Genomic DNA, 14,672 nt, shown 5'->3' with positions numbered 1-14,672 from the left:
TATAATCTCTCTACCTAGCTATGACAGTTTAGAAATTGATGTTTCAAGAAAACAAAAGGTTTCATGTATCCATTTATTTAATCCACCACACAGGAGGGAAAATACAAATTGATTAAAAACAAGCCTGAAGTTTTTTTTCCTAAAGTGTCTTTTTTTAAAGCTGCAAAAACCAGAAGCACACTTACGGGATCAAATAGGGAATGGAGGTGACCTTAAAAAAAAAAAATGAGAGGAAGCCCCTCTCCTACCCCACCCACCCCCACTTGACAGGAATGTGATCCAGCAGCGGAACTCAATTCAAGTGATGTTCAGCTTTTCAAAAAATTGAACGCAGAAATAGCAGGCAAGCTTTTACCTGCATAAAACTTTAGCCTTTTGCCTGAGGTAAAAATACCACAAAATATATGAAAGGGGGGGGGGAACATTCCCAGTTTTCTTTTAGAATTAGAGAAACAAGCACGATGACAGAATCCACCCACCAGTGCTTATTCACCAACAGCTCGGAGCCAGAAATCCTACTGCACTCCAGAAATTTACACTATGTGCCAAAAGAGAAACTTCATCTGCATACCAAGAGGTCGTTTACTGTCCAGTTGGCGGTGGGAACACGCAATACCCATCCTCTCCATTTGTTGCGTGTTTCTTATCTGTATGGCTACTTAAAAACCAAATGGTCTACAGCTGGCCCATGGACTTCCATGAGATAGCAAAGATTCATGGGCAAAGTGGCTTGGGTCTGGTCTACCCATGCGGCAGAAGGATGTGGTGGAATTGAACTGCACCACATTAGGCTGCTGGGGGGCTGCAAGGAGAGAATCAGGTTTGAAGGCTCCCCTGTGCTCATAATGGCCTGCAAATTTATAACTGCGCAGTAGACAACCAGATAAGCAAGTTTCTCGCAGAAGAGCATTCAAAAATGCAATAGCTCCATCTGAAGTGCACTCCATGCCACGAACTGGCTTCATTTCTGCAGGCAGAATCAGTTGAAAAGAACTGCAGAAAGGATGGGGGCCACCACTGTCCTTCGGAGAGATTTAATGACAACTTGTGGCTGAACAGGTTTCATTCCATTTGAGAAAGCAAAGGATTTTGACAGGAAATACACAAGACAAAATGAAACCTCAGGCAAACATCAAAACTACTTTCTCATTCACATTTCATTTCCACATCCTCGTGGTGAATAAAAATAAAACCAGCCTAAAAGAACACTTGCAGTGTGGTGAAAGCTACCAAACCTAAACTCACATTATGTAGAACAGGCTGTTGTGCTTTACAACCTGCTCTGTGGAATTACCAGAAATTCAGATTTAGGAAAGAAAACAGCACTGCTATGCAATTACACACACACACACTCATGAACTACCATTTTCAGTGGTGCATTGGTGATCTATTTTACACAAGTGCCCTTCACAATTAAGAAGCGGTACCTCTAATTAGGTTTCTGAAGTCAAGAAACACTTTTAGACTTATGTAACAAGCAATTAAATTCTTGGTTTTTAGAAGCGAGGGTCTCTTAAGTGCTAAGACAGTGCATTTGTGACAACAAACAGCAAATATTTACAGTTTTATTTTCCTTGAAAATGGTCGGCCAAGGGTATATAATCTTTAAATTATTTGTGGCCTTCGGTGGACTGGAACAGCCCCGGACACAACTGCCATCCTCCTGTGACATTTTGGAATGGGGATATGGCACTATCGATTTACAAATCAATCAAGATTATTCTCTAAGAAGTTTGGCACAGAGTGAGGGGAGGAAAGGGATTCAAACACCCCCGACCCAAAGTCTTTTATACCAGCAGCTTCCTGATCATTTGACGTTTAGTCTCTAGTGAATCAGAAATATGCCGAATCAATCAAGAATTAGGAAGTCAGAAGCTGAGCATGATGATCCTGCCTTTTCACGTATTCTGACATCTCTAGCAGTTTTGTTGTTGAATAATTATTTCTCAAAATTGCCATCTACAAACAGAAGACGTCCAAATGGTCTGTGTGGCAAAACATGCCTCAGCTACCTCAATGGAGCACAAAGGGAACTTCCGGTTCAATACCATGGACAGCAGTCGACAGCCTTCATCAAAGTCAACTACAAACTCACCAGGTCAATTCTTATGAAAATGCCAGGAAGCCAGGAGGCGAGGAAGCCAAGCTGTGCATTCAATAGGCACAGTGCCTCCTAAATCCAGCCCTTTGACAAAGTGGAAATCATATACCACATCATTTGGAGAGATGTACGTACACACACACACACACACACACACACACACACACACACACACACACACACTCCCCTTTGGGTTCTTCTGTTGCAGTATGGGGGGACACAGTTCAACTTCAAGTAGCCAAAAGGTGTACAAACACTGGATAGAAAGACTGAGGCATTATCATTTCCAAAGTGCACGTGCGCAAGAAAAAGCACTTCTTGCTCCTCCCTCCCCCGGGGCACAGCAGCAGAGCTGATAGGCTTCGGGGCTGTACGCATTCATGACGGAAGGCAAGACTTCTTCCATGTTTTGTCTGTGCCCTTACTGGGAACAAGGTTTTTTTTATTCAACACAGCATCATGTAAGAATTTCTGGGTTTACTTTAGATCTGCACAGAGAGAAGGGGGGGGAGAGAGAAAGAAAAAACAGATTTAAATCAACTTACAAATGTACTGATGGTACTCTACACCAGATTAAAGAGAGAGAGATTTAATCTTACACAATGTTGGCTATGTAAAGTTAACAGATTTCTTACAAGTTTGAAGGAATGCCCTGAAGACCTGGGATGGCTAACCTGCAACCCTCCACAGGTTGTTAAACACATTAACATTACAGCACAAACGACTCATTCATCTATGAACAAGGATAAACTTGTAAATCTTAATAAGCTACAGATTAATGCTGCATCTTTTTTGGCCTGCTGCATTTGTTGTAATTTACTCAATATCGAATGCTTTGACCTGGCATATCCTTTATTCCAAGACCCGACTTCTTCCCACTCTAGCCGAAGTGCAGTTCTATGCTTCCACCATAAAGCTTTTGCCAAACTTGCACAATAAGCATTCAGCTCCTGCCTCTGGTTTGGAGATTTCACCACTCCCATATCCAAGAATCTGCTGATGAGTCTGGTGATTTTCCAGAGAGGAGGGGCGGTGTTCTGCTCTCTACTTATTCCGCTCCAGCCTAACATCAGTCAGTCAGTGTGTCGGGGAGAGAGAGACTGAGTGTTAGAGATTGTGTGTATAGATAAGGTTGCTGCTAAGAGCAGCTGCTGACACTCAGTGCAGTTCAGCATTCATTTATGCTTAGACCTCATTTAGCTCTGTATATAGTTGTATATTATAGTTGTAGATAGAATAAAGAAGATTTTCTACAGAGCTGCTCTCCGAGTCGTTTATGCTCTGCTATACTCTGCTGTGCGACAACTGTCTTCTTGTGGAAGTGAATCCGGTGCTCACAACTCTTAAGCTGTGAGTCCACAGCACTTTGACCTGTTCCTGTGCAGAAGGTGGTCTCTGGAAGTGCTACCCAGCTCACCTAGCCCAGTCGGGGCTGAAGTGTATGAGTCCAGTTGGTGGCACTGGATCCAGGGCGATGCTGACAAGCTCCAGCCTCTGGTTTGGTCCTTTCAGTGTTCATTAGGACTTACTGCACAAACACAATATGTATCTCATGCAACTATATACATGCGCCTATGATTCTCAGTTGGTTATCAGTAAAAGAGACACGATATTTAAGAACAGAGAGAACAAAAGGAGACTACAGATTTTTAATAAGTTGGCTCCTTTACCCTTAAATTCACCTGCAGCTGTCTTTGGAGAGAAAAGTCTGGCTTGTATCAGGGATGGGCAACCTTTTTCAGCCCAAGGGTTGCATTCTCATCTGAGCAAGCTTTCAGGAGGCAGGTGTCAGTGGTGGGTGAGGCCAGAGGCAAATAATGGCAGAGCAAAAACTGGGGATTTTAGCTTTGTTCACACACCAGTCTATCCTATATTCAGGCAAAGAAGAGGCATTATCAGAGTTCAAGGAAACACTCCAGCCAAGCAAAAATACTCAAAGATGGTGCAAAGCCAAGCCAATGAGGGGTGTGGCCTGGGGCTGAATGTGGTCCCCAAGTTTGGGGCTCCCCATCCCCGGCTTATATTGTACCTTTGTACAGATTTTAACTGCAGTTGCTCAGAGGTCCAATCCAATCAATAACTTCAGAGGAGTTGCTTAAGAAGCTATAGGGCAAGAACATACCTTTGGTTCCAGTAGCTGATAGTCACTGGATTTGGGTCTTCGGGTTAACTTCGATTTTTTCCCTTCGAGTGCAAAGGCAATAATCTATGGGTGGAAGAACAAACAAGTAGATAAACTGACAGCAGCTAGAGTTGATTTATCAACATTTATATCCCAATGTTTCATTAAAATGTGCAGACCCACGATTTAAACAGAAAACACAGCATAAAACAAGATGAAAAGGAAAGAGGTCAGAAGATAGCCAACAGCAGAGAAAGCCAATGGGATGTCCTCTGGGTGTTCTTGGACAACAATTGCAATCACTCCAAGCCAGTACGGCCAACAGAGCTATGAGAAATACAGTCCAACAACATTCAGGCTTACCCCCTAGTACAGTGGTACCTCAGGTTACATATGGTTCAGGTTGGACACTCCGCTAACCCAGAAATAGTGCTTCAGGTTAAGAACTTTGCTTCAGGATAAGAACAGAAATCGGGCTCCGGCGGCGCGGCGGCAGCAGGAGGCCCCATTAGCTAAAGTGGTGCTTCAGGTTAAGAACAGTTTCAGGTTAAGAACGGACCTCCAGAAGAAATTAAGTACTTAACCTGAGGTACCACTGTACACATTTATGACTGCATATGGCTTTCATAATGATTTCCCTCTCTTTCCACTTCATTCCCTTTTATTTTTTCCAGAATTCTATATCCCTGACAAAAAAAAAAATCTCATTTGAAGTTACAAAGCAACCCCAGAAAATTAGAAACATTAAGCATTCTTCTGGTTTCATTTCAAAACACTCCTGCTTGACTTTACACTTGACTTTACTACGCCCCTCAAAATTTCCTGTGACTTTTCTTAAACATTACAATCATGTAGCTGGAACAAGAGCACTGCAAGGTGCTTGTTGCTCAAAGTAAGAGGAACTGCATTACACAAACCTCAGGAAATCATATGAATTGATGCAATTATACCACTACACAGTATCTGAATCAAAGTTTCAACAAAAAGCAGCAGCAGTTTCCAAGGTTCAAAATTAGCAAGGATGACTGAAGCCTCCAAGTACAGTGGTACCTCGGGTTAAGAACTTAATTCGTTCTGGAGGTCTGTTCTTAACCTGGAACTGTACTTAACCTGAGGTACCGCTTTAGCTAATGGGGCTTCCCGCTGCCGCCACTGAACAATTTCTGTTCTCATCCTGACGCAAAGTTCTTAACCCGAGGTACTATTTCTGGGTTAGCGGAGTCTGTAACCTGAAGCGTCTGTAACCTGAGGTACCACTGTATATGTTAAAGATGGACAATATGTTAAGGAGTTTAACAAGAAAGCGTAGTGTTTTGAAAACTGTAGTGCCAATATTTTTATTGTAAACACCAATTCAACATGTATTAACCATTTCTGCTAAAAGTGTGGTGTTAACAATGTGCCACTTATGTGAATTGCCTATTAATTCATGCTTATCAAAATAATAAATAAAAAGTGTTGCTGACACACACACACACCCTCAGTGGCAACTAGACATTCTGTTTTGGCACCCACAACCCAAGTCCCCGGAGCCATTTGGCTCCTAGCTTTTCTATCCCCTTTCTAACACTGGCAGTTTCACTCAAGATACCGTGATGACACACAAACCAATGTATCCTGGCCCTGGTTCCCGCCGATGTATCATGCAGGCCTAAAGCACACCTCTGATTGGTCCGAGAAAGTGGTCCCACTACACACCCATGACGCATATTGGAACTGGTGATGGCTACGTTTAGTATACTGAAACACATTTTCAAAGGACCTCCCTGGAAATGCGCAACGAGCTACAAATTCTAAAACAAAGTAAGAGAAGGCAATCCATCCCTACACATCCCACTAATTTAATGGAAACTCTTATATTCTGCACCACTCAGGAAGATGGGAGAAAGTCAGACCAAGGAGCATAATCCTGCACAGAGAGCAGGGGGGTAGATTAAATGTGCTGTAATTAGAAAAGCCCACTTATCACACTAATGTCAATGAATGCTTCTTGTCCCAGCCTTCACTTGAAAATACCGTATTTTTCGCCCTATAGGATGCACCCCCTTTTGGGGGGGGGGAATGAATAAAAAAAATTATTTCCCCCCCCCAGCCCGAGCTTCCCCCGACCCCAGAACAGGCTGCTATCCACAAGCCTTGTGAGCCCGGCGGCAACTCCCGCCGGGCTCGCAAGGCTTGTGGACACCTGCACGAAGCACGGGATGCCCGTGCTATCCGCAGCCTAGGGAACCCATCGGGAACTCCCGCCGGGCTTGCAAGGCTTGCGGATAGCTTCCTCTCGCTCTCCAAGCTTCAGTAAAAGCCTGCATTCGCCCCATAGGACACACACAGATTTCCCCTTCATTTTTGGAGGGGGAAAAGTGCACCCTATGGGGCGAAAAATACGGTAAGTTTGACTGAGAAATATAATGATCCTTCTTTTAATGACCACAGCACTATTATGTCTAGCCAAACTTCTGTCACTACTGCACATATTCTGCCAAGCACAAGACTGGCTCACACTCACCAAAGTTAAAACACCCACCTTTCGTTTATTGTGGTAAGCAATATATAAGGCAGCAACAACAATGGCTGTGGTCACCAAATAGGCAAAGAAGTGGCTGTTTTCAGGTCCATTCTTGGGTGTTGGACTAGCCCGGGAGTTCCCCATATCATGCTTAGGCTGGGTGTCTTCAAGAGTCCCCTCTCCCTCTCCACCTTCTTTGTCGTCCTCTTGATCTTCTTCAGACTGATCATCTTGAAAGTTTTCAGGGGCACTTGACTGTTGGGGAGGTCGATCGGAATCAACAGGTTTTGCCTTATCGGGTGAAGACTGTGCTTGAGACCCATCACCTTTGGAGCTTCCAGGGGCACCTGGCTGTTGGGGAGGTTGATCAGAATCAACAGGTTTTGCCTTATCGGGTGAAGACTGTGCTTGAGACCCATCACCTTTGGAGCTTCCAGGGGCACCTGGCTGCTGGACAGGTCGATCGGAATCAACAGGTTTTGCCTTATCGGGAGAAGACTGTGCTTGAGACCCATCACCTTTGGAGCTTCCAGGGGCACCTGGCTGTTGGACAGGTCGATCGGAATCAACAGGTTTTGCCTTATCGGGTGAAGACTGTGCTTGAGACCCATCACCTTTGGAGCTTCCAGGGACACCTGGCTGTTGGGGAGGTTGATCAGAATCAACAGGTTTTGCTTTATCGGGAGAAGACTGTGCTTGAGACCCATCACCTTTGGAGCTTCCAGCGGCACCTGGCTGTTGGGGAGGTTGATCAGAATCAACAGGTTTTGCCTTATCGGGAGAAGACTGTGCTTGAGACCCATCACCTTTGGAGCTTACAGCGGCACCTGGCTGTTGGGGAGGTTGATCAGAAGCAACAGGTTTTGCCTTATCGGGAGAAGACTGTGCTTGAGACCCATCACCTTTGGAGCTTCCAGCGGCACCTGGCTGTTGGGGAGGTCGATCAGAAGCAACAGGTTTTGCCTTATCGGGAGAAGACTGTGAATGAGACTCAACACCGTGGGGGTGTCCAGGAACTGTATTCTCAATGGGAGTCCCTGAAATGAAAAAAAGAAAGAACATTTAGTATGTCACACCATGTAGTTTGCACACAAATGTAAATATACTACTGTGCGCCAGTTGAACTGGTAGGCCCCCTGCTGCTCAGACCTCCACTTTCTAAATCTCTTGAGGTGTGCCTCTGTTGTCTTTTTCCACTCTGCCAAGCACGTTTTGAAGCATATCTACTACAAAAATGAGCAGTGCAGTGTTCTATACTGCAGTTCAATTGTGCATTCATCAAAGCTCATCTCATCTTCACAGCGCCCATTATCCCCCATCGCTAATATGCCCTGTTGTCTCCCATTAAACGACTTGCACCTCACCATCTTCCCAAATGAAAGAAGCCACTTTCCCAGTGAGGGGTCTAGGTAGCCAACTTTAAGGAGTAACTACTGACTAACAAGCAATTTTAGGCAATGGACTTCATGGCTGATCCTGGATGGCCACGCTTGTCCATAAACATGGTTGCAGAGCTCTGCTGTGGTCAGGGGTCTCCAACTGTTTTGGCCCCACTTCTATCCCCACCCTGGACCGGATTTAGGTTTGATGAGGCCCTAAGCTACTAAAGGTAATGGGGCCCTTTATACGTCCAGCTGCCCTTTGTCAACAACAAATTGTCACTGTTTTTTGTGTTGAATATATGCTATATGGGACGTGGGTGGCACTGTGGGTTAAACCGCAGAGCCTAGGACTTGCTGATCAGAAGGTCGGTGGTTTGAATCCCCGCGACAGGGTGAGCTCCCGTTGCTCGGTCCCTGCTCCTGCCAACCTAGCAGTTTGAAAGCACGTCAAAGTGCAAGTAGATAAATAGGTACCGCTCTGGCGGGGAGGTAAATGGCATTTCCGTGCGCTGCTCTGGTTCACCAGAAGCAGCTTAGTCATGCTGGCCACATGACCCGGAAGCTGTACGCCGGCTCCCGCAGCAATAAAATAAGATGAGCACCGCAACCCTAGAGTTGGTCACGACTGGACCTAATGGTCAGGGGCCCCTTTACCTTTACTATATGCTATATAGTAATTTATGGACCTAATAGGTATCTAAAGCCATTTGCACATAGCAAATAGGAGCCTACACAACACAAAACACTGTTGCTGTACGTGGGTTTTATTTTATTTGTTTTTTTATCTTATATTTTGGAAATGTACATCCAGTTTTTTTCTTTAGTTTTTTGGGGCCCTAAGCTATAGCTTGTTTAGCTTATACGTAAATCCGGCACTGCTCCCACCCCGCAAAAGGCCTGCTCTGACCATACTACGCCGCCGCCTCCACAACCAGTAACGCCCCCCCCATAACACCTTCACTTGGCCTTAACTCCAAGGAAATGCGGGTTCAGAGTTCAGACCCTGAACCTATTCCCCACGGAATGGCCAAAGGCGCGGAGGTGAAAGAGGTGGAAACGCCGTCAAACGCAGGAGGCAAAATAACTCGGATAAGAGCGCCCAAGAGCGCGTGCAGAGCGCGGCTCTCCCTCAGCGCCTCTCGAAAGGGGGGGGCTGGGAGAGACGCTTGCGGGAAACAAACTCCCCACCTACCTGGGTCAGCAATCCCTTCCTTCTCCGAGGCATCCTCCTCTGTGGCCGCCGGCGCCGAAGCGCCGAAGGCAACCAGGCCGCATAGGAGCAGGAAGCTCAGCCACGCCGCCGCCATGCCGGCCTGAAGTGGTTCCTTCCGCTTCTGGCCAAGGAAACGGAAGAGAGACGTCTACTTCCGGTGCGCCCGCCCCCATTGTCCGCGTTCTTTGAAGCCGCGGCTCTCGCGAGATCGGGGCGGGGCGGGGCCCCGACTCTCCGCCGCGAACGCTTGGGAGGAGGAGCGAAGGAGCGGGCCGATAGTAGAGCTACGAAAAGAAAAAAAGTGTAGAGTGACACGCAGCCCGGATTTTTTTGAATTAAAAACAAAAACAACCACCCCCTCAAAAGCTGCCCTTGAAATGGATTGGAAAGGGGAGGGCGAGCGTGTGGGATCGCCCAGCAGTTGTTGGTCTTGGCCTTTTTCCAAAGCAGCGCCTAGGGCAAGGGTCAGCAAACTTTTTCAGCAGGGGGCCTGTCCACTGTCCCTCAGACCTTGGGGAGGGGCCAGACTATATTTTGAAATTTTTTTAAAAAAATGAGTGAATTCCTCTGCCCCACAAATAGGACACATTCTACTAATGTAAAAACATGCTGATTCCTGGACCGTCCGCGGGCCGGATTTAGAAGCTGATTGGGCCAGATCCGGCCCCAGGGCCTTAGTTTGCCTACCCATGGCCTAGGGCAAGCGAAGTGAGAGGATGCGGAGAATGGAGCGGACTCAGCTTCTACAACTTGCAATGAATTTGGTTTCAGGAAATTAAAATGGGCTGCTTGCAATGCATGACCATGTACCATGATAATCCACAAAAATTTTCAGGGCATGTTGTCATTTAAAGAACACAAGCGATGGCTTCTTGTCTGATGAGCACCCTCCCCCCACCCCCCGACATTTGCTCTCTTATATGGTCTGAATGGCTGCAGTGCTTTTTTGTGGCAACAGTGCTTTTTCCTTTGCCTCCACTTAGAGAGGGACAACGGATGTCGATCAAAAAAGATCGCAGCGTGGAAATTTGTTAAAAGGCTAGCCCAGTGTGATGTACTTCCATCAACCCCAAGCTAGCATGGCCAGTGGCCAATCAAACCTTTTGCTCACAAGCTGTTTCTCCAAAATTTATAGCTAAGAAGAGAGCTACCAGAGGATCTTTTAAGTGTATAGATGCAGTGCTGCAAACTCATAGAATCATAGAGTTGGAAGAGACCACAAGGGCCATCGAGTCCAACCCCCTGCCAAGCAGGAAACACCATCAGAGCACTCCTGACATATGGTTGTCAAGCCTCTGCTTAAAGACCTCCAAAGAAGGAGACTCCACCACACTCCTTGGCAGCAAATTCCACTATCAAACAGCTCTTACTGTCAGGATGTTCTTTCTAATGTTTAGGTGGAATCTTCTTTCTTGTAGTTTGGAACCATTGCTCCGTGTCCGCTTCTCTGGAGCAGCAGAAAACAACCTTTCTCCCTCCTCTATGTGACATCCTTTTATATATTTGAACATGGCTATCATATCACCCCTTAACCTCCTCTTCTCCAGGCTAAACATGCCCAGCTCCCTTAGCCGTTCCTCATAGGGCATCGTTTCCAGGCCTTTGACCATTTTGGTTGCCATCCTCTGGACACGTTCCAGTTTGTCAGTGTCTTTCTTGAACTGTGGTGCCCAGAACTGGACACAGTACTCCAGGTTAGGTCTGACTCAACCTCCCTTGGAATATGATATGGTGAGGGACAATCCTGATGGTGTAACTACGAATGCCTGGCTGAGCTATTGGAAATTTTGCTCCAAAAGAAATAGGTAGTTCTCTCCCGAGAACCAAAAGGTATACTAACACCATTGAATAGGTTCCTACTGAAAAGATGAATGGAAGCAATTTTTTTTAGACGAAGTTGGATACCTGGACAAAGTGGAAGCGACAAGCGTGGCCAATGGTCATGGGTGATGGAAGTTCTCGTTCGCAACATAATGGAGGGCACCACATTGGCTGCCCCTGAATGGGCTAAATCGCAGTGTGTGCTTTTTAGCATCCTCAGTGTTGAAAGGAGCAGTTAACTGTACAGTACTATGGATCAAAGGGGACGCGCAGAGCCTAGAACTTGCCAATCAGAAGGTCAGCGGTTCGAATCCCCGCGACGGGGTGAGCTCCCATTGCTCGGTCCCTGCTCCTGCCAACCTAGCAGTTCGAAAGCACACCAAAGTGAAAGTAGATAAATAGGTACTGCTCCGGCAGGAAGATAAACGGCATTTCCATGCGCCGCTCTGGTTCGCCAGAAGCGGCTTAGTCATGCTGGCCACATGACCCGGAAGCTGTACGCCGGCTCCCTCGCCCTATAGAGCAAGATGAGCGCCGCAACCCCAGAGTCGGTCACGACTGGACTTATGGTCAGAGGTCCCTTTACCTTTACTATGGATCAAGGGGCTTAGAGAAGCTCTTCCAAAGGGGTAAATGTGCTGAAAATCTCTTACAGCAACGCATGTGAAGAAGACCTTTTAAGACTTAACAGGTTTCTGTTGGTGTATGCTTTTGCCAACTGGAGTCCACTGCAGTCATCAGGGAAGGTACCAGATTTAAAGCACATACACGTCTGCTATATGTACATCAAAGCTTGTTAGAAGGTCTAAAAAATTACTCTGACAATGGTAATGGAGCGCCATCTTGTGGCCTATATGCTTCCTGAGTTCTTAAAAATCAGGGAATGAGTGAAAAGCTTAGATTTTACCATAAACTGGTGGGGTTCTTTTTTGGAGACAGAGAGTTGTCAGATCTTTGAGAAGTTTGTCCTGGTGCCCCCTCCCCCCAATTCTATGGTATTCCAGGAGGGCGGGGGAATTAACACAAGATATCAACTTATCTTATCAACTTATGCCGCTTCATGGATCACTGCCTTGCCGTGGCGAAGGGGCTTGAATAACTCAGAGAAACTATGAACTATGCTGAGCAGGGCACCGAAGATGAACAGGTCATAGTGGAGAGTTTGGACCAAACGTGATCCACCTGGAGGAGGAACTGGCAAGCCACTCCAGTATTCCTGCCAAGAAAACTCCATGGACAAATACAACAGGCATATAAAAGTTATGACGCTGGAAGATGAGCCCCTCAGGTCGGAAGACGTCCAACATACTACTGGGGAAGAGCGGAGGACAAGTACAAGTAGGTCCATAGCTGATGAAGCGGCTGGGCCAAAGCCGAAAGGACGCTCAGTTGTGGATATGCCTGGAAGCGAAAGGAAAGTCCAATGCTGTAAAGAAAAATATTGCATAGGAACCTGGAATGTAAGAACGATGAACCTGGGCAAGTTGGATGTGGTCAAAAATGAGATGGCAAGAATAAATATTGACATCCTGGGCATCAGTGAACTAAAATGGACAGGAATGGGCGAATTCAGTTCGGATGACTATCATATCTACTACTGTGGGCAAGAAACCCGTAAAAGAAATGGAGTGGCCCTCATAGTCAACAAAGGGGTGGCAAAAGCTGTACTGGGATGCAATCTCAAAAATGATAGAATGATCTTGATACGAATCCAAGGCAGACCTTTTAACATCACAGTAATCCAAGTTTATGCACCAACTACAGTGGTGCCTCGCAAGACGAAAAGAATCCGTTCCGCGATTCTCTTCGTCTAGTGGTTTTTTCGTCTTGCGAAGCAAGCCCATTGACAGCTTAGCGGATTACCACTACAGCGGTCTAGCAGCTTCTAGCGATCAGCTGTTAAGTGGCTTAGCGGCTTAGGGAAAGGGGGGAAGCGGGGGGAAACCGCGGGAACTCGCAAGATTTTTTCGTCTTGCGAAGCAACCCCATAGGGAAATTCGTTTTGCGAAGCGCCTCCAAAACGGAAAACCCTTTCGTCTAGCGGGTTTTCCGTCTTGCGAGGCATTCGTCTTGCGGGGCACCACTGTACTGGTGCTGAAATTGGTGTACTGGTGCTGAAACTGAAATTGACCAATTTTATGAAGACTTACAAGACCTTATAGAAGTGACATCAAAGAAGGATGTTCTTCTCATTATAGGGGACTGGAATGCTAAAGTAGGGAATCAAGAGATAAAAGGAACAACTGGCAAGTTTGGCCTTGGAGATCAAAACGAAGCAGGGCAAAGGCTAATAGAGTTCTGTCAAGAAAACAAGCTGGTCATCACAAACACTCTTTTCCAACAACACAGGAGACGACTCTACACATGGACATCACCAGATGGGCGGCATCAAAATCAGATTGATTATATTCTCTGCAGCAAAAGATGGAGAAGCTCTATACAGTCAGCAAAAACAAGACCTGGAGCTGACTGTGGCTCAGATCATCAGCTTCTCATAGCAAAATTCAAGCTCAAACTGAAGAAAGTTGGAAAAACCACTGGGCTGGTAAGATACAATCTAAACCAAATCCCTTACGAATACACAGTGGAAGTGAGGAACAGGTTTAAGGATTTAGATTTGCTGGACAGAGTGCCTGAAGAACTATGGATGGAGGCTCGCAACATTATACAGGAGGCAGCAACGAAAACCATCCCAATGAAAAAGAAATGCAAGAAAGCAAAGTGGCTGTCCAATGAGGCCTTACAAATAGCGAGAGAGAAAAGGCAAGCAAAATGCGAGGGAGATAGTGAAAGATACAGGAAATTTAATGCAGATTTCCAAAAAATAGCAAGGAGAGACAAGAAGGCCTTCTTAAACGAGCAATGCAAAGAAATAGAGGAAAACAACAGAATGGGAAGAACCAGAGATCTGTTCAAGAAAATTGGAGATATGAAAGGAACATTTCGTACAAAGATTACCATAATAAAGGACAGAAGTGGTAAGGACCTAACAGAAGCAGAAGACATCAAGAAGAGGTGGCAAGAATACACAGAGGAATTATACCAGAAAGATATGGATCCCAGGTACACCCCAGTACACCCCAGGTAGTATGGTTGCTGACCTTGAGCCAGACATCCTGGAGAGTGAAGTCAAACGGGCCTTAGAAAGCACTGCAAATAACAAGGCTAATGGAAGTGATGGTATTCCAGCTGAACTATTTAAAATTTTAAAAGATGATGCTGTTAAGGTGCTACACTCAATATGCCAGCAAGTTTGGAAAACTCAGCAGTGGCCAGAGGATTGGAGAAGATCAGTCTATATCCCAATCCCAAAGAAGGGCAGTGCCAAATATTGCTCCAACTACCTCACAATTGCACTCATTTCACACGCTAGCAAGGTTATGCTTAAAATTCTACAAGACAGGCTTAAGCAGTATGTGGACTGAGAACTCCCAGAAGGGCAAGCTGGATTTCGAGAGGGCAGAGGAACCAGAGACCAAATTGCAGACATGCGCTGGATTATGGAGAAAGCTAGAGAGTTCCAGAAA

At 46.0% G+C, this 14,672-nt stretch overlaps 1 protein-coding gene across 1 annotated transcript; it reads right to left on the bottom strand.

Moving 5' to 3' along the window:
- Positions 1 to 59: 59 nt before the first annotated feature.
- On the bottom strand, positions 60 to 9,459 carry TGOLN2 (trans-golgi network protein 2). Its single transcript, XM_081891077.1, has 4 exons — positions 9,304 to 9,459; positions 6,748 to 7,766; positions 4,224 to 4,307; positions 60 to 2,589 (listed from the first exon to the last, which is right to left on the bottom strand). The coding sequence occupies exons 1-4, from the start codon at positions 9,416 to 9,418 to the stop codon at positions 2,584 to 2,586; spliced, it is 1,224 nt and encodes a 407-aa protein (XP_081747203.1). The 5' UTR covers positions 9,419 to 9,459; the 3' UTR covers positions 60 to 2,583.
- Positions 9,460 to 14,672: the final 5,213 nt, after the last annotated feature.

Source organism: Podarcis melisellensis, assembly GCF_964234715.1.
Source record: "Podarcis melisellensis genome assembly, chromosome: 15".
Taxonomy (NCBI): Eukaryota; Metazoa; Chordata; class Lepidosauria; order Squamata; family Lacertidae; genus Podarcis; species Podarcis melisellensis.
The sequence above is the reverse complement of the archived record's forward strand: the minus strand, read 5'-3'. Positions and strand labels throughout refer to the sequence as shown.